Source organism: Pleurodeles waltl, chromosome 1_2 (genome assembly GCF_031143425.1).
Source record: "Pleurodeles waltl isolate 20211129_DDA chromosome 1_2, aPleWal1.hap1.20221129, whole genome shotgun sequence".
Classification (NCBI taxonomy): Eukaryota; Metazoa; Chordata; class Amphibia; order Caudata; family Salamandridae; genus Pleurodeles; species Pleurodeles waltl.
The window spans coordinates 406,318,458-406,337,829 of record NC_090437.1 but is presented as its reverse complement, the minus strand read 5'-3'; the positions used below and the strand labels follow the sequence as shown (position 1 = coordinate 406,337,829).

The 19,372-nt window shown below is 42.9% G+C and overlaps 1 protein-coding gene across 4 annotated transcripts in view; it reads left to right on the top strand.

The window, feature by feature from the left end:
• Positions 1–19,372, top strand: part of LOC138300643 (programmed cell death 1 ligand 1-like) — a 202,208-nt gene that overhangs the window by 108,689 nt on the left and 74,147 nt on the right. For all 4 annotated transcript variants that reach the window (XM_069240275.1, XM_069240284.1, XM_069240257.1 and 1 more), the window contains exon 2: positions 1,518–1,587. In XM_069240275.1, coding sequence (XP_069096376.1) covers positions 1,524–1,587 — 64 coding nt within the window. In that variant the 5' untranslated portion in view covers positions 1,518–1,523. The remainder of the gene's footprint in view (positions 1–1,517; positions 1,588–19,372) is intronic.

Genomic DNA, 19,372 nt, shown 5'->3' with positions numbered 1-19,372 from the left:
TGAAAGGAGGAGCTGGTTCATACTTGCTGCTGCCATTACAAAATGAGGATGAAAAATCACTAAATGCATTACAAGTGTTAATGGACTAGATGAAATAGATGAAATAGATGGTCAAGGTGATAAAATATAATTTACATTATAGAAAAATGTGTAAGTAATAGTATACTCTAATAATATAATAATATTATCAGATATAGTGACAGTAAATTCATAATGAAATGGTAGCAATACATTGTTTCTACTCCACCATGGAAGATGGCATGCACACAATGAAAATAGGTTGCGTGAAAGAGAATTCTAATGTTGCTTTGTCGGAGAGAAATACTTCAAGCAGCTAGTTTTGAAAAATGCCTCTAAACAAACTCCACTTGCAAACAATGGGCTGAAAAAAGTTATCCACTTACTGCACTTGAGCGGGAAATTGTGACTCAGGACATCGAATTGGGTAGAAAGAAAGAAGGGCGATCTACTCAGGCAGTTAAGCCAGATTGTGATGCGGCCAAAATAATGATCTGAAGCTTCCCAGAAGAGTTGTTCTGGGAAGAAATGTACTTACACACGATGAAACAAGATGAAACAACCTGCTATCACGTCCAGGAACTTTGATCTTGTTGACAACAAACAAATTGGCATCACCTTCAGGCACCATAAATTCCCAGTGCTTACACGAAGAAGACAAGCAATGCGTTCAAATAATGATCCCTCAGTAAGAAGTAAGCTTTGTGATTAAACTGCTTAACAATAATTCATGCAGGAGTTTCAATTGAAGTTGCTCCTACAGACGAAACAGTTCACTGTGGTTCCAGACACAAAGTATAGCTCATATTAAATAAGACATTTACTCAGAGATGGGCATATAAGTCTTTCAATAAAATCACATGAAAGTCTGAGGGATGATGTTGTCCACTTGGCCGCCTGTGCAACTGTACCTGTTGGCAGTGTTTTAATTCCTTTGTAAACTAGCAGAAATCACACACTTACAACTGAAGAAACAATTATTTAATCTGAACAATACTACTGCCACAGCTCTTCACAGAGAGGCCCATAACTGAATCCAACTGTCTATAGAATCTTGTGATCACTAACTCTAAGTGAAGTGATCAACGAATGAGCAGAGAAGGGGAGAATAAATATACCAAAGTAATATACCACATTGTAATGGAACAGGTAAATTATAGAACTACATATGAGAAAGGGTTATACAATTAAAAAAAAAGATATAACAGATCTCATAATAACTCAACCAGGGCTGTTTTTCTGAACTTTGAAGTAAGGTGACATATCCTCTTCAATTAGGCCTATATATATACACCTTATCAGTCCTATGCCTTGCTTTGTCTTACCTAAAAAATGTTTGCCTTTATAATTTATGACCCCCACATTTTCAAAGATACTGATCTTTAAAACAGCAATACCACTCCATCCTTTTTTACTTAATCTGCCTGCCATGTTCTATGTGACCCAAATGTTGTATAATGCTGGATCTCCCGAAAGCAAAACTATCTGCTCTATTTCAGGAGTCAATGGGGAAGATGGAGAAAACTTTTCTTGTCTTTACTTGTATATTCAAATGGAATTACATAAATGGTAAGTGATTACTATAAACCTCTATGAATGCATGTATATTTGACTGTATGCTCATTCACTCATGTTACATTTTATGGCAGTCTTTCATTGACGAATCCACATTTTAAATGTGGACGACATTAAGTCTGTGCCCCTTTTGTCCTTGGAAAACGTTCTTTACTTAATTAATTATTGTTGTTACTTTTCAACCTCCTGCCGTTACCAGTCACTGAGTAATCCCCTTTAGTGTGCCTATAAGGGTGTGCAAAGTTTTGAAAAAATACCTCTGTCAGGGTGTTTTTCATCCTTCACATGACAGGGCCTTTTGACCCAGGACAAGTGTGGTGAACCATACACAATTACTTCAACTCCACCTCAACAATTTAGACACTATGACCAATGTGGCCACGGAAGGAAAGCTCCAATCAGTATTAAAGTTCAAAGCTTTATTTTTTACAACCACAAAGTTAGTGTCATAAAGACAATGAGAAAAATCAAATTGTAAAGGTATATGATCACCATAGGCTGTTCAAGGCAGTGAAACAAGTTCAAACAAGTTAGCAATAACACTATTAGGCATTCTAGAAGAATCAGGCATATCATTAGTGAAATTATCTGAGATACAGAAATATATCTTAGGTCAGATTGTATCAACATTGGTCAAGTTCAATTAAGCAGAGTATGCACATTTGGGCTGGACATCGGTTGTCTCTGCAGCTAACCAAATTAGGAAATGCATATGAGGGGACAAACACATGTGGGAGAAAAAAATAATTTGAGAACAACTTATCTTGGACTACAGAAGCTAAAAAAAGAGTGAGTGCCAGCATGATCAATTCTGTTCTAGACAAGTGACATGTCAGGGGGCAATGTCAATCAACTGTGAGAGATTTACCTTTCCAAGGGACAGCATTCAATGATTCCTCATCAGCAAAGCATCTAGATCATCTAGATCAATAGCAAAGTCCAGTCAGGGATGTCATCAGGATAGGTGCAGAGCGAGAACTATACTCAAGGGGGCAGAAGATCTGCAGAGAGACTGACTTAAACGTACAAAGTCCATCCCTATTAAGAAACACGTAACTCAATTTGATTTATCAGTTCAGTGGCATCATGGCATGCAAAATGGACATCATCCAATCAACTTAATAGACAAACTTTAGGTTGCAACAGTCTGGTATTTTCTCAAGTCTGTCATGGGAACAACTACCCTTTCCGTGTTACTCCAATTTTTTCAAAACATTTTGTATTCCTTTGCAACATTTTGTTTAGTTCACAGGTTTTACAATACAGTTGCCTCAGTTCCATGTGAATCCATATGTCAATTGAAACAAATTACTTCACTTTAAGTTCACGGGCCTGGATGTTCCTTTACAAGGTTGCTAAACTATAAGTCTCTGTGCAATTGAACAAAGAACCTATTACTACTGGCAAAGTGTCTCATGGGAACAGCACCTAGAGAAAAACTCATGTTAAAAAGAACAATGATTCATCAGTTTTACATGACTGCAGATACAAATTCTGCAGTTATGCTAACACAAGAAATATAAATTGTGTTAAAAATATTTGTTAATAGAAAACACATAATATGCAAACTTACCATCAGAATAAGTAAAACATGTCATTATAATTTGTAAAACGTATTAATGCATCACATTAGGTATAATAGAGAATTGCATTATTTTCATTTACACTTAGCTTTAAACTAAAAAAGTCACACATTAAACATTGGAAAACCAAATTTGTTTTGAATCTAGCAGTTAGTCTAGAGTCTACAATATTCTTTAATAATATTTATTTTTCTCTAACATATCGTTTGATAAGGAAGGTACAATTGTGACCACCAACAAAATGAAAACATGAACACTTTTGAAATACGTGCCAGTGCATCTTTCATTTGTTAGGCTGTCAAACTTGAGAATTAAATTGTCACCAAAAGCATTACTAAATTATGTGCTCCAACACCTTTGATCCAATTTACAAAGGGACATGTAAATATCTGGGTACCAGACTAATGAGGACACCTTTAACTAGTTTATTATCTCACAAAACTCCAATGAAGTTATACTAACATCAGGTAACTTTTACATATAAATGGAAACTCTCCACACTATACATGTGTGGCAAAGACAATACCATTTGCAGTAGGTTTTGCATGTGGAAAATATGACTTCTCCCATACTTAAATCAAACCTATGTATGGTAAATCCTCATGAATCAAGCAATTCACTGTTACATTTGTACATCAACAACACCCGGTTCCTAGGTCTTTAAGGGGCCACTGAGTGACTAAATAAGACTAGTTCTCCTTACTTAGTCCTTCATATAGACAAAACAAATTCTAGACTATTCCCTTGCTTTATGATGTCAGCAGCTTGGATTCAGACAAATGGCATTAGTCAGTGGATTGATCCTTTAAGTTTGTCATGTCCTCTGCTAACACTACACTGAAAGGAAAGAGTGATACCTTGAACAAGAGGTCTTGTCACATCTGCTGGAAGTTACTTAGTGATTTAAAATCATCCATTACATTTTGTTTGTATCACCACTCAAACTCATTAGAATGAGGGTAACCCCTGTAATGAAAATCTAAGAAAACAACAAACAGCGGGCTGCACTTATAGGGTGAATATTTCCTCTTGTTATTGTGAGACAGCATAAAGTACTTTGAATATCACCCATTATGTTTTCATTTTTTCTTGTATCATGCTGATTGTTAACATGAATTACAATTTGAATAACTCCTATATTAACTTCTTCCTGTATCTTTAGCATAGTCTTGTAGTTGGCTCCCCATTAACCCGACTTAAAGGCAGGAGTATCAGAGCAAAGGTGAGGGAAAGAGCAAACTGGTATAGCCCCATGCAGAAGAGGTTTTATGTTTTTAAGAATATGTGACCCGTTGAGGATGGAAATATTCTAAATTAAGAAGGGAGAAACAGAAACACAAATAATGGAGTGTTAAAATAGAAGGTCAATACCAGCCAATATTAGCCCTAAGGTACTCCATTGTCTTCAGTGGATCTCCCAACATTCCAATGCTATGATAAGATTTGTTCTGCCTTTCACATTGTATGTTTAGGTAGCCTATTGAAATTACCTCTGGTTTTGTAGTGCATTGGCATACTTAAGCTTTTTTCTCATGGTCTCTTCTGTGCAATTTCTTTAGCCACAATTATTTTGCCATGTGGTATGCTGGGGTATATCATTTTTTTACTTTCAGATGTGAAAGCTGGAAATATGTTCTGCAAAGGTACAATGCTGTTACTTTTCTGAACGTCTTTGTTATAATATCAGAAGATCAGCATGTTTAGTAGATTAGTATTTTCACATAGATTCATCTTACAGTCTTTGCACTGGACAAATGCATTTCAAATATATCATTGATAAAGTGTGTAAGAATTTGACTCATATTTTTTACTACGTTTCTTATTCTTACAAGTCCAACGTTCCATTGTCCCATTAGAAATTCTAAGAAGGGCCAAAATGTTGTACCTATAACTGTGCATGTAGTCATGTGAAAAATTGCCCACATGGAAGAAGTGATTGAGGATTAAGATGAAAATGGTGTCTTCAAACGACATGATTCCAGGTCATGTAGTCAATGGTACAAAACCACTGTATTTAAATTTGAAGTACTGTGGATGACAATGTTTAATGACCATAGATGTTTTCACTTTCCATTTGCAGTAGTGAGGGACTCCACTATTAGTTTTGCCAGAACCAGAGTGTAGCCGGGCGATCCCGGCTACGAGAACAGCAGATGACGTATCGGCCGAGGCCGATACGTCATTTCCGCGTCTTCCCGTTGCCGGGGAAACGCGGCGCGAGAGCGGAAGCCAGGACGGCGTTGCCCGGGAAACAACGTGTGTTTCCCGGGCTACAGGCAGCCAAAAGGAGATCGCACGGACCCGAACGGGGAGGAGGAACGCGGAGAGTGAAACACCCGAGGAGAGAGGACGGAACACGGAGGAGACAAGACAAGGACAGAACGAGGAGGAGGAAAGGACCAGGGAAGAAGCAGACGAGGCATTGGAGAAAGGAGAGAGGGAGGAAGATCTCCAGAACGAGGAACCAGGAGGCCAACGGGAGAAACACTATCCAGCCAGCCACGGCCCTGGAGGGTCGTGGCTTAGCAAGGTACGGTCCTTTTGGACAAGGAAAGGGGAAACTTGAAGGGAAGGGACTGGGGAGGGGTCATAGAGGAGGGTTGGAAAGGGAGGTAGAAGGGAGGGCACTGTAAATAAACCCACTAGTGTCACATATACCCACACTAAGATTAGGTGTGTGCCCACTAGTCCCCTGCACACTCCTCACTGGCACCAACCCCCTCCTATTGTGTGTACCACCTCCCAGTCCAGAGCTAAAAGAAAGGAAAGAACCCTTATTAAAAACACGATACTTACCTTAGCGTTTTTTCCTTCTATTTCCGGCACCACCCTGGATTTCGACGAGCGAGCTGGACAGCTGGGTCACCGGTGAAATAAGAAACACAGAACATATAATCACGATCCTGGAAAAAGATACAAAAGAAGAACACAGAGACTAAGGAAGACGATAACACTTGGGATTTTTGTTAATCATATTATTCTTTCCGAATACTTAAAAATAAATCACTTACCTCTAACTAACTAACGCCTCAGTGGTCTTCATACTGTTCAACCTGCCACAGTGGTGTCAGAAGTGGGATAACTACCTGTGTAGCCTCCCCGCAGTAATCGAACAGTATAACCATGAGTGAACAACCCTCATTAGAGGATATGATAAAGCAATTGGCCGAGGGCCAACGTCATCTCCAACTGGTGTGGGAGGCCCACCAGCGAGAGGCCAAAGAGGACAGGGAAGCGTTACAGTCAGCTTTGAAAAGTCAGGCGACCATTCTTGCGAATAATCAACTGGTCCATGAGACGGCCATGACAAAATTGACTGAAACCATTGCTAGTAGCAAAGTACATCCCAATGTCCCCAGTTCTGTATTACAGAAATATCAAGACGGCGAAGACCCCGAAGCTTTTTTTACTAATTTTGAGAGAGTGGCATCATCCGCCCAATGGCCTGAGGATAGATGGGGTCAGTATATCGCCCCCTTACTTACAGGGATCCTACAAGCAGCATATCAAGCAGCGAACCCGGGTGGAACAACGCCGTACCAAGAGATAAAGACTAGTATCTTAGAACGTGTGGGACATGACACGGAATACTATAGGGTTAAATTTAGAAAAATCAAATGGGGACCAAATGAAGATCCCCGAACTTTTTATTATCGGGTAAAGGATTTGGCCTTAAAATGGTTGGGTTCTTCCGGAAATAGTAGGGAGGAAGTAATCCAAACAATTGTCCTGGAACAATATTTAGAGTCCCTACCTACCACCACTAAGAACTGGATCCGCCAACATCCGAAAGTGACTACGGACATGGCAATTGATCTAGCATGTGCTTATCATCGCTCCACTGATGTGAGAAATATATCCACCCGCCCCATCTTAAAACCAGGGCCTTCCACTCCTAAAAATACGACAAGAGCCTTTTCGGAAGAACCAGTACCTCACCGATTTCCTAATCCTCCACCAGTAGCAGGACCCCAATGTTATAGCTGTGGGGAATGGGGCCACATTGCCCGCATGTGCCCCAGAAAACAAGACAGTAGTGAGCCCATGGAAATCGGCGTTACTAGGCGACGGGTACTGTGTACCGGAAGAGGTAACCAAAAGTTTAAACAACTTTTGAAAGTCAATGGGAATACCATATGGGCACTTATTGATTCAGGGTGTAGCCAGTCGGTGGTAAGAAAAGATATAGTTCCCCTTGTCGGTGAAAGAACTGAACAATGGGTGAATATATGTTGCATACATGGAGATAAAGAACAATACCCTTTATACGACCTCACAGTGGAATGGGGAAAACACCGGGATACCTTACCGATGGGAGTAATGTCCAATCTGATTGAGGAGTGTATCATTGGAACTGATTATGAACATTTCCAAGAAATACTGGATTACGTTAGACAACCCACACTGACACAGGAGTGGTGGAGAGACGCTCCTGTTTCCGATAGCAGTATAGAAAGTCCCACAATCCGGAGAAGGTTATCACGCCGAGAGAAACGAATGGAAAAATTGAATTACTTGGGAAAGGAGAGATCAGGACCAAAAACAGGCCTTATTGCAGAGACACATGAAGTCCCTGTCAGTTTTCCCCATCAACAAAGAGGAGATCCTTCTCTCGCTCACGCCTGGAAGTCGGCCAGGGAAGAAGAAACCGAAGAGGTGGGTCCCTACTTCCTCATTAAGAACAACCTCTTATATCGTATAACCACTACCAGTACCGGAGAACAGAAACAACAATTAGTGGTACCCGAGCATTATAGAAATCAGGTCCTAACGATGGCACATTGTCAACCTGGGGGCGGCCACTGTGGGAGGGATAAAACAGAAGAATACCTTCTTAGACGGTTCTATTGGCCGGGAGCATTTGCCCACATACGTAAATATTGTTCCCAATGCCCCAGATGCCAACTCACTGAACCTGGTAGGCCTAAGAAAGCACCTCTGATGCCCCTGCCCATTATAGATATCCCCTTCAGTAGGATAGGAATGGACCTCATAGGACCTGTAGTACCATCCTCAAAAGGTTATACGTATATCCTAGTCATGGTTGACTATGCCACAAGATACCCCGAGGCCGTTCCCTTAAAAAGTATGACAACAAAGACAGTGGCCCAGGCCACGATAAACATTTTTTCCCGAGTAGGATTCCCTCATGAAATACTCACCGACCAAGGGACTCCTTTTGTATCCACTCTTATGAAGCAAGTATGTAAAACCTTAGGTATTTCCCAAATCCGTACCTCGGTATATCATCCACAGACAGATGGACTCGTGGAACGATATAACCGAACAATAAAAACCTTATTGAAAAAAGTGATTGAAGAGTCAGGGAGAGACTGGGATCAAAAATTACCCTTAGTATTATATGCTATTCGAACACATGAACAGTCCTCTACAGGACACAGCCCCTTTGAGCTGGTGTTCGGAAGACAGCCGAGATCTCTTCTTGACATGGCCATCGAAACATGGGAGGAAGAGGCAGAAGAAGGGGGAAAGCCTCTTCTAGAATACACCCATAATTTAAGGTCACAGCTACAAAGTCTATGGGACACGGTCAAAGTGAATATGGAACAAGCTCAAAATATTCAAAAACAGTATTATGACCGAGGGAGCAAGTTACGGGTGTTACAACCAGGAGATCAGGTTTTAATTATGCGTCCAACCTCAGAACAAAAACTACTTGCCAAATGGCAGGGCCCCTATACGATAATAAGAGCAGTCTCTCCGGTTACATACCTGGTGGAATTATCAAATTCTCCCCAGAAATCACAGATCTATCACATAAATCTCCTTAAAAAATGGGAGGAACCAGATCCCCAAAACCCTGCTAGAGTGTTGACGGGATTACTATGTACAAATAATAAGTCAAGTATCGAGTTCTGTCCAACCGAACACAGTAACGGGAAAGATTTACCCCAAGTAAATGAAACCTTAACACAAGCAGAAAAAGAAGAAGTATACAGGTTAATAGAGCACTTCCGGGATTTCTTTTCAGCATTACCAGGAAAAACCACTTTGATAACCCACAAAATAAGAACCTTGCCAGGGAAAATTGTGAGGTTACGGCCATACCGTATTCCTGAGGCGAGGAAGCAGATTATGGAGGCTGAAATACAGAAAATGTTAGAACAAGGGGTAATTGAACCATCAAATAGTCCCTGGTGTTCCCCGGTTGTGTTAGTACCAAAACCCGATGGTACTATTAGATTCTGTATTGATTTTAGGAAGCTTAACGAAAACTCCATGTTTGACACATATCCCATACCCAGAGTTGATGACGTATTAGAGAAACTAGGAAAAGCCAAATATATGACTACCTTAGATTTGACAAAAGGATATTGGCAGATTCCCTTAGCCACAGAGGATAAAGAGAAAACAGCGTTCGCCACCCAATCCGGTCTGTATCAGTTCACTGTACTACCCTTTGGTCTCCATGGAGCCCCAGCCACATTCCAGAGGTTAATGGATAAACTCTTAAATCCCTTCCAGTCTTTTGCAGCAGCCTACCTAGACGATGTAGTAATCTTCAGTGAAACGTGGAATGATCATCTAAACCATTTATACCAAATTTTCCACACTCTTGTCACCGCAGGATTAACTGCTAATCCTAAAAAGTGCATCATAGGTACACCCGACATATCATACTTGGGCTACAAAATTAGCCAAGGGAACCTAAAACCTCAAACAAAAAAAGTAGAGGACATACTAAACACACCTAAACCTACAACAAAGAAAGAGTTACGATCCTTCTTAGGGTTAGTGGGCTATTATAGAAGATTCATACCTGATTATTCTACATTGGCCGCCCCTCTCACAGACCTTCTGTCTAAATCCCATCCTAATAGGCTAGCCCCCTTTTCAGAGCAACAGGAAAACAGCTTTGAACAACTAAAATCCTTCCTAACCAAAGACCCAATACTACGATGCCCGGATTTCTTGAAACCTTTTCATCTCTATACTGATGCTTCAGATGTGGGTTTAGGGGGAGTATTGGCCCAGCCTGACGGGGAAGGTAGGGAGCATCCCGTAGTATATGTCAGTAGGAAGCTGTTTCCCCGGGAACAACACTACCCGACCATTGAGAAAGAATGTCTGGCCATAAAATGGGACGTAGATACGTTGCAATATTACCTTCTGGGTCGGCCCTTCATACTTTTCACGGATCATGCTCCTCTCACGTGGTTGTCTGCCCATAAGGATACCAATTCTCGGGTATTACGATGGTTCCTTGAACTGCAACCATTTTCCTTTCAGGTCCGTCACATACCTGGTCGCCAACAGGCCCCAGCTGACTATTTATCCCGTTTCCCTGACGCTGCTCCGGTCCTCGAGCAGGACCGTTCATGGGGAGAGGTATGTAGCCGGGCGATCCCGGCTACGAGAAGAGCAGATGACGTATCGGCTCAGGCCGATACGTCATTTCCGCGTCTTCCCGTTGCCGGGGAGAAGCGTCGCGAGAGCGGAAGCCAGGACGGCGTTGCCCGGGAAACGACGTGTGTTTCCCGGGCTACAGGCAGCCAAAAGGAGATCGCACGGACCCGAACGGGGAGGAGGAACGCGGAGAGTGAAACACCCGAGGAGAGAGGACGGAACACGGAGGAGACAAGACAAGGACAGAACGAGGAGGAGGAAAGGACCAGGGAAGAAGCAGACGAGGCATTGGAGAAAGGAGAGAGGGAAGAAGATCTCCAGAAGGAGGAACCAGGAGGCCAACGGGAGGAACACTATCCAGCCAGCCACGGCCCTGGAGGGTCGTGGCTTAGCAAGGTACAGTCCTTTTGGACAAGGAAAGGGGAAACTTGAAGGGAAGGGACTGGGGAGGGGTCATAGAGGAGGGTTGGAAAGGGAGGTAGAAGGGAGGGCACTGTAAATAAACCCACTAGTGTCACATATACCCACACTAAGATTAGGTGTGTGCCCACTAGTCCCCTGCACACTCCTCACTGGCACCAACCCCCTCCTATTGTGTGTACCACCTCCCAGTCCAGAGCTAAAAGAAAGGAAAGAACCCTAATTAAAAACACGATACTTACCTTAGCGTTTTTTCCTTCTATTTCCGGCACCACCCTGGATTTCGACGAGCGAGCTGGACAGCTGGGTCACCGGTGAAATAAGAAACACAGAACATATAATCACGATCCTGGAAAAAGATACAAAAGAAGAACACAGAGACTAAGGAAGACGATAACACTTGGGATTTTTGTTAATCATATTATTCTTTCCGAATACTTAAAAATAAATCACTTACCTCTAACTAACTAACGCCTCAGTGGTCTTCATACTGTTCGACCTGCCACACAGAGTGAGTTCAATGTTCCAGAAGAAACATCTTCAATTATGAACGATCACAGAATACAGCTGTTGACATTCTGCAAGGGATGGCATTTTAACCCACTCATACCCTCAAATCTAAGGACTGGAAAAGGATGAAGCCCACTAACGGCTGCTTCTTTCAACATGAAAGTTTTGAGTGTACTCTAATAATGTGTTCTCGATACCAAAACTGGTTATAGCAGTCTGAGATTGGAAATGTAATCAGATTCAATTGAAACAGTACATTAAAAAAGAAAACATATTTGAGGAGACTAAAGAAGTCATTAATAACTTGATGATCTCTGAAGTCAATAACCCTCAAGTGATCACAGTTTAGGTAGAGTAGTCCACAAAAATGTCAACACCAATCAGTCTTAATGTTAAGTTCACATTGGATTTCAATGTCAGTGGGCTCTCCTTACCACTTGTAAGGATTGAGAGTTCTACAAGTACCTTCTATATCAAATAAACTGTGTAGGATATTTAAATGAGTGATATTATTCAAGGTATTTCCCCACATAAATCAACCACACTCATAACTCATTTATTTTCACCAGCTAACAAATACATTTTAGCACACTTTGAGTCACACAAAATGGCTATCACAGTACTGAAGAATTGTTTAGGAACCACACACAGTGGGAGCTTAGGTTAGACTTGATGGGCCATCCCAGGCAGAATGGGAGAGAAGAGCTGGACCCCCACTCACATACACCTCAAAAGGCTGGGTCTTGTCCACACACAATGGGCATAACAACCCTGTATTGTTACTCGAGCCATCGTGAAACAAGGGCAAGGAAAGGAGGGAATTCTTGCATTTCAAAGCCAATGTCCAGAACTAGGGTATAAATACTGGACCTCAGACACCACCACTTCAGTACACTTCTGGACTTGTGAATACTCTGCCAGGAAGGGCTGCTGTGCTGCTGAAAGGTCTGCCACTCTGATGAACTGTTGCTCCACAGGGAACTTTTGAACTGCTGTGCTGACCTGCTTCCTGCTGCTCTCTTACCTGGGTAGGAAAACTGGACCTGCACCTCCATCCTGAACCTAGGACCCCAGAGAGACTCAAAGGGCTAGTCCGCTGGCTTCCTGATCTGAGCCTCAGGGACATAACAGGCCGCCGATCCATTTTCAATGAGTTCCTGACCCCCAAGAGGCACCTCTCAGGTCCTGGGCCCTTTGTGTGACTCTCAAGTTCTAAAAAGTCAAGCTTTTGACCTCTTTGCAACCTCGAAAAATTAGTGTGAGGCGCCACAAGCCCGTCTCTTCACACAGCAAGCATCCTTTGCCCGTGTGGATCATCAATGCGAGGCTTCAGCCTGCCCATCCACAACGTCCAGCCTGCTCCTGGCACCACTCCGACCAATGCCTGCAACACTTTCCTTGCTCCCGGCTTGAGACTATAACATTTTAAATAATCTAATCTGTGACAGTATCCTACCCATGATCCATTGCGGTCAGCTTGAAATTTTTACTTTGATGCGGTCCAGCGCAACCAGATATCCCCCTGTTGGTGCTTTATGATTTTAGGCACTTTTTCTCTTTACTCATTAAAAATTCATAACTCCGGTTCTACAGATTAGATTTTTGTCATTTGGTTCCATTTTTTTAAACTACGTTTTGCTCTATTTTGCTAAGCTGGCATGGGATCTTTTGTGTGGTAATTTCACTGTCTTACTGTTTGAAGTGTTGCACAAATACTTTACACATTGTCTCTAAGTTTAGCCTGACCACTCTGCGGCAAGCTACCAGGGGGTGAGCACAGGTTAATTTAGGGTTTGCTTCTGCCTCGCCCTGAGTAGGAATGTGGATGTTGCTTGACCAGAGCTCTCACGTTAGTCTACCAGGAGCCCTATCTCTAATAGTGCCAAACAATGATGTATCCTAATGAGCTCTTACTGTAGTATTGTAGTGTAATGTAGATTTTCCTATTCCCATGACGGAGAGTCTTAATTTTATTAAAGACACAGAGGCGAGTATTAAGCGTTTCTTTTCTCACTTTAATAAATAGCAGCAGTCAAGAAACATACTACAATTCCCAGAAGGCCAGAGAACCAGAGCCAATGGGAATAAAAACATAGTCCAACTAATGTTCACCAATCATATTACGTACATATGCATTATGACATCACTTGACTGCGAACAGCAATCTTTTCTTGCGAGAGAGTCAATTGGCATTAAACAATGGAAATATGGTAAATAAAATAAGAATTTCCATGAGGAAAGATAGAACATCAGAACAAAAGTTCAAAATCCGAGATAACCACAAGAGATCCTGGAAAGTACGATCCACAGAAAATGGAGCGGAGAATGGTGTCTTGGCAGTTTGACGAGTAGAGGACAAAGAGTACGCTGAAGTCCTAGGTAGAAGGTTGAGTGATGGCCAATGGTGCTAGAGAAGGGGGGGAAAAATGAACAAAGTTAAAATAAGTGGAGGGATAACACTTGCCTCCGTGTCTTTAATAAAATTAAGACTTTCCGTCATGGCAATAGGAAAATCTACATTTTATGACAAGACTGGAGGCTCCCATTATGCGAGTTTAAAGCATATTAATTACATTAAATGAAACATTATCAACAGGTTTACAATAAAAGACTTTAAATACATTGTCATTAGACCAATCTGCAGACTTGAGAATATCCTCTAAACAGGAACCCCCTTAAAAAGCTTTGGAAGCCATGGCACCCCTGGAGGAGTGAGCTCCAAACATGGAAGTATCTATGCCAGCCAAGGACATTAGCCATTCAACCTACTGGGCTAACGTAGCGGCCGAAACAGGGTTGTGGGGTTTCCTGAAAGAAATTAGTAATTGAGAGTGAGTTCTCAAATCTGCAGTCTTCAATTCATACACTTTTAAACATTGTCCGACACATAGTTTCGGATGGTCAGGAAAATATGGGTAAAAAACTAAAGATAAATTGGTTTTGGTTCGGCGAACCACAGTAAACAAAACTCCAGATGGAGTAAATTGATGATTAGGAATATCTAGTGCTTTGACATCTGAGAGGCGTTTAATAGAAACAAGGCACAATAACATGGTTAATTTTGCAGATAACATTTTTGGAGAAAGCATGAGATTATCAGGCCATGACAATAGAAATTTCAAAACAATATTAACATCCCATAATTTACTGTATTTAGGTAAATGAGGATTGGAAAATGTTACTCCCTTTGATAGATGGCAAATCAGAGGGTGTTCTCCAACTGGTTTCCCATTAACAAAAGAGTGGTTGGAGGAAATAGCTGATCTGTACAAATTGATAGTACGGAAAGCCTTACCTTTACTCGCTTCTGCCGCTAAAATATTCACTATAAAAATTACATCCACTGAAACGGGATCAATGTGTTTTCCCAGACACCAGCTGTGCCAAATAGACCAGGCTGATTGATAAGCTTTCTTTGTACCTGGGGCCCAGGACTGAGAGATGTATTGTGGAGCTTCTGCCGAAATGCTAGGGAAAGAACGGGATTGCCCGAGACTTTCCATGCAGAGTGTCAACACGTTGTCCAGAATGAGAGGATGAGGATGGCCTAAGGGGTCTAGCAGCAGATTCGGGAAGGAAGGAATCAACACTGGGAAATCTATTGACAGCTCTAAAAGGGTTGGAAACCAAGCTTGTGATTGCCAAAAGGGAGCTATGAGTACTAGAGAGGCTTGTTGGCGTTGGACTTGAGCCAATACCCTGCTGATCATGAGGAAAGGGCGGAAGGCGTAATTGAGGGTAAGAGACCAGTCCTGTAAAAAGGCATCGGAAGCTAAAGCCAGTGGATCTGGGTGCCAACTGTAGAATTGGGGAAGCTGAGAATTGAGACGAGATGTGAAAAGATTGATTACTAGTGGACCCCAAATGTTCTGAAGGTTCTGAAAAATGGAAACGTGGAGTTTCCAATCGCTTGAATCTCGAAGATGGCGAGAATGCCAATCTGCCACTGAATTCAGAGATCCTGGGAGATACTCTGCATGAACCGAAATAGGGTTTAAAAGGCAATATTCCCAAAAGCCCTTGGCTAATTCCGCCAGCGGTTTGGATTTTGTGCCTCAGAGATGATTGATATATCGAACCGCAGAGATGTTGTCCATTCTGAGAAAGATGGCACAACGAACTCTGTTTTTTGCAAGGCTTCTGATCGCAAAGGAGCCGGCAAGTATCTCTAAACAGTTTATATGCATTTTGGACTCCTCTGACGACCATGTGCCTCCATTTGAGATTGGTCCACACCGGGCCCCCCAGCCAGTTCGGCTTGCATCTGATTCTAATACTAGATCTGGGGCTGATGCGAAGATAGTTCTTCCATTCCAAGCATCTAAATGGTCTGTCCACCATTAAAGTTCTCTGTGTGCATCTACGTCTAAGGGAATGACATCTGAATAGGAGAGGCCTCTCTGTAAATGCCACATTTTTAACCTCTGAAGAGCTCTGTAGTGAAGGGGACCAGAGAAAATGGCCTGAATTGATGAAGAGAGGAGACCTACAATTTGCGCTAACGTTCTGAGAGAGATCTGAGAACTGCATAGAATTTGAAGAATCTCCGACTTTATGGTCTTCATCTTTGCAGAGGGAAGCATGAGAGTGGCTGAAATTGAATTTATCTGAAAACCTAAGAATTCTATAATTTGAGACGGTATTAGGATGGATTTTTCCTTGTTTATGATGAAACCTAACTCAGAGAGAAGGGAGCACGTTATGGATAGATGAGTCGAGTGAGAATGTGGAGATTGGCTCATTAATAAAATGTGGTCGAGGTAAATGATGAGTCTGATCCCTTGAGCCCTGAGAAAGGCTACTACCGGTTTCATGAGCTTGGTGAAACACCATGGAGCCGATGATAGTCCGAAGGGTAGAGAGGTAAAATGAAAATACTGGTTTGCCCACTGGAATTGGAGGAACTTTCTGAAATGAGGGTGGATTGACGAGATACGCATCTTGAAGATCCAATCGGACCATCCAGTCCCGCTGAAGCAGAGTGTCTCTTAGGTGGAGCATGGTTTCCATTTTGAAATGGTGATTATACTACAAAATGATTGAAACCTTTGAGGTTTATCACAGGATGCATCTTTTTGTTCTTCTTCTGAACCAGAAAACTGGAGCTGGTGAAGCCTGATGGGTGGGGAAAGGTGGGAGAGATGGCCTGCTTTTGCAACAGAGACTGCATTTCGGAAGAAATAAGGAGAGCCATGCCTGAGGAAAAACAAGGAAGAGGAGGGGAGAGGGTTTGGACTGGGGTTGAATAGAGTTCTATGGAGTAACCCTGAATAGTGTTGAGAACCCAGGGGTCTGCCGTGATTTCCTCCCATTTTGTTAGGAAAAAACAGAGAAGCCCACCTATGGGAATGGAAGGAAATAAAAGACTTACTTGGTTGAGTAGAAGATCTTGCGTTCCTGAAGTCTCTGGAGCGGAAACCTCTGCTTCTTTGAGGATAGAACTGCGGCCTATACTCCTGGTGGGAGGCGTTATGGTATCCTCTGAAACCTTGGTTGGGGTAGGAACGGCCTGCAAAGCGGTTCCTTCCTCTGCCGGCACTTGCAAAAACCCATTGGGAAAACATATTTTTCAGCGATTGCTGAGCTTTATCCAATGACGTAAAGGTTGCTACATATTTACTTAAATCTTTGATGAAAGAATCTCGAAATAGTGCGCTATCAGTGTAGACATTAGGCTGGACAGATGCCAGGTTAACCAACTTCGGATCAAGCTTTAGTAGTAAACCCTTTCGCCTCTCATGGGTGAGCGCGGAATTCGCGTTACCCAGAAGGCAAAAGGTACGTTGGACATAGGGTGAGTTCTTCAGGGTCAATAAATGAGCCATCAATCCTGGTTGCCTCTGCAATGTCAAAAATACGGGTTAAGGGACCCAAAACGTCCAGCAATTTATCTTGACAGGAGGCCCACGCCTTATCCACTCCCTTGCGTGGATCCTTGCCCGTTTTAGTAAAAAATGTCAGGAGGGGCTGATCTATGGAAGGGGTGACAGAGAGGTGATGTGATAGGGAGGGACAGGGACATTCAGATTTTAATTTAGCTCTAGTTTGTTTGTCTAATGGACAATAGATTTTAGCGGAAACATATTGGGCAACATGATCAGCGGGAACCCACTGAAGGGTCAAACATTGGGAAACCTTCAGGGTCAAGACGGAAAATAGGGGTGGAAGGCTGGAGGGAGGTCAATTTGGATTTCTTTGGGGGAAGATGGGAGACAGAAATATCATCCCCAACGTCCGAAACATTGGAGTCAGAGTCCAGATCCGGTACATAATTGTCTGTGTCAGAGATGGACAAAATAAACAAAGGGGTAATAATATTTTTTGATTTGGATTTATGTTTCAAACTTGATTTCCCGATGTCCAAATTTTTATACTTCTTGGAAGGAGCCTTTTGAGGAACAGCGTCCTCTGCCACGTGGGAGGAAGCCTCACTTCTCTTCTGCGCCATTTTCTGTAATTTTTGGTTTTTTTTTGAGGAAGAGAGGTGCTGACTGCATTCCCCGCAGCCTGGGCCATCATGGATCTAGAAATCATGTCAGAGAATGAAAATTCTACATTTTTTGTAATTTTTTGTATGGAAGAGTTTAATGCCTGCTGGACAGATGATTTTATAAAGGCAGAGGGCTCCTGCCTAATGTCATCAACATCTTGTAAACAGGGGAAATTATCTGGCTCCATAGTAAAAGAAAAAGGAACTGGTAAATATGGGGTTAATAGAAAGCTACAGAGGAACTGAAGGCCCCGCCTATGGGCGTCGCCAGTATACAGGAAATCGGGAAATCCCAGCCGTAGCCGAGCGAGGGAGGAGGGCACAGCAGGACGTGATAACGAAGTTTCCGATGGTGAGCGAAAGGCAGAAAAACCAGGTATTTCCTTAAATAAATAAATGGGTGTGCGCTGAGGAAAACGAACGCGCAGCACACCAAACGAGGCCTCAGGCTCTTCGGACCAACCGCCGTAAAAGGAAACGTTAGGCGGTTGGAAACTAAGCGCTCTAGGCGCCGCGCACCAACCCAATGCGGCAACTTACCGACTGATTAGGAAAGGAAATTAAACACGCAAGAACAGCGCATGGAACGCGTTGAATAAATAACAGCAAATATTCACACCACTAAAATATATAGGGGGTCATTACGACGCTCTCACGCGGCCCCCATTATGACATTCCCGCTGGGCCGGCGGGCGCAAACCATTCCAGCGGGAATGAGGCCGCAACATAGGAGCCGGCTCCTAATGGAGCCAGCGGTGTTGCGGCCGTGCGACGGGTGCAGTTGCACCCATCGCGCTTTTCACTGTCTGCTATGCAGACAGTGAAAAGCTGGTCGGGGCCCTGTTAGGGGGCTCCTGCACTGCCCATGCCAGTGGCATGGGCAGTGCAGGGGCCCCCAGGGGCCCCAGGACACCCCTTACCGCCAGCCTCTTCCTGGCGGTGCAAACCGCCAGAAACAGGCTGGCGGTAGGGGGGTCATAATCCCCAGGCGGATTATCACCGCCGGGGCTAAAACGGCGGTAAACCGCCAGCCTCGGCGGTGCGACCGCGGCGCTACTGCCACGGTCGTAATAAGGGCCTCCGTACCGCCAGCCTGTTGGCGGTACTGACGCCACATTACCCCTGGCGGTCTCTGACCGCAGGGTCGTAATGACCACCTTAATGTCTAAATACCACAAATACACGTATGGACAAGTGAAAAAGGGTACTTAACTTGACTGCGAGCAGCAAGAAAAGAGGGCTGTTCGCAGTCAAGTGATATCATAATGAATATGTACGTAATATGATTGGTGAACATTAGTTGGACTACGTTTTTATTCCCATTGGCTCTGGTTCTCTGGCCTTCTAGGAATTGTAGTATGTTTCTTGACTGCTGCTATTTATTAAAGTGAGAAAAGAAACGCATAAT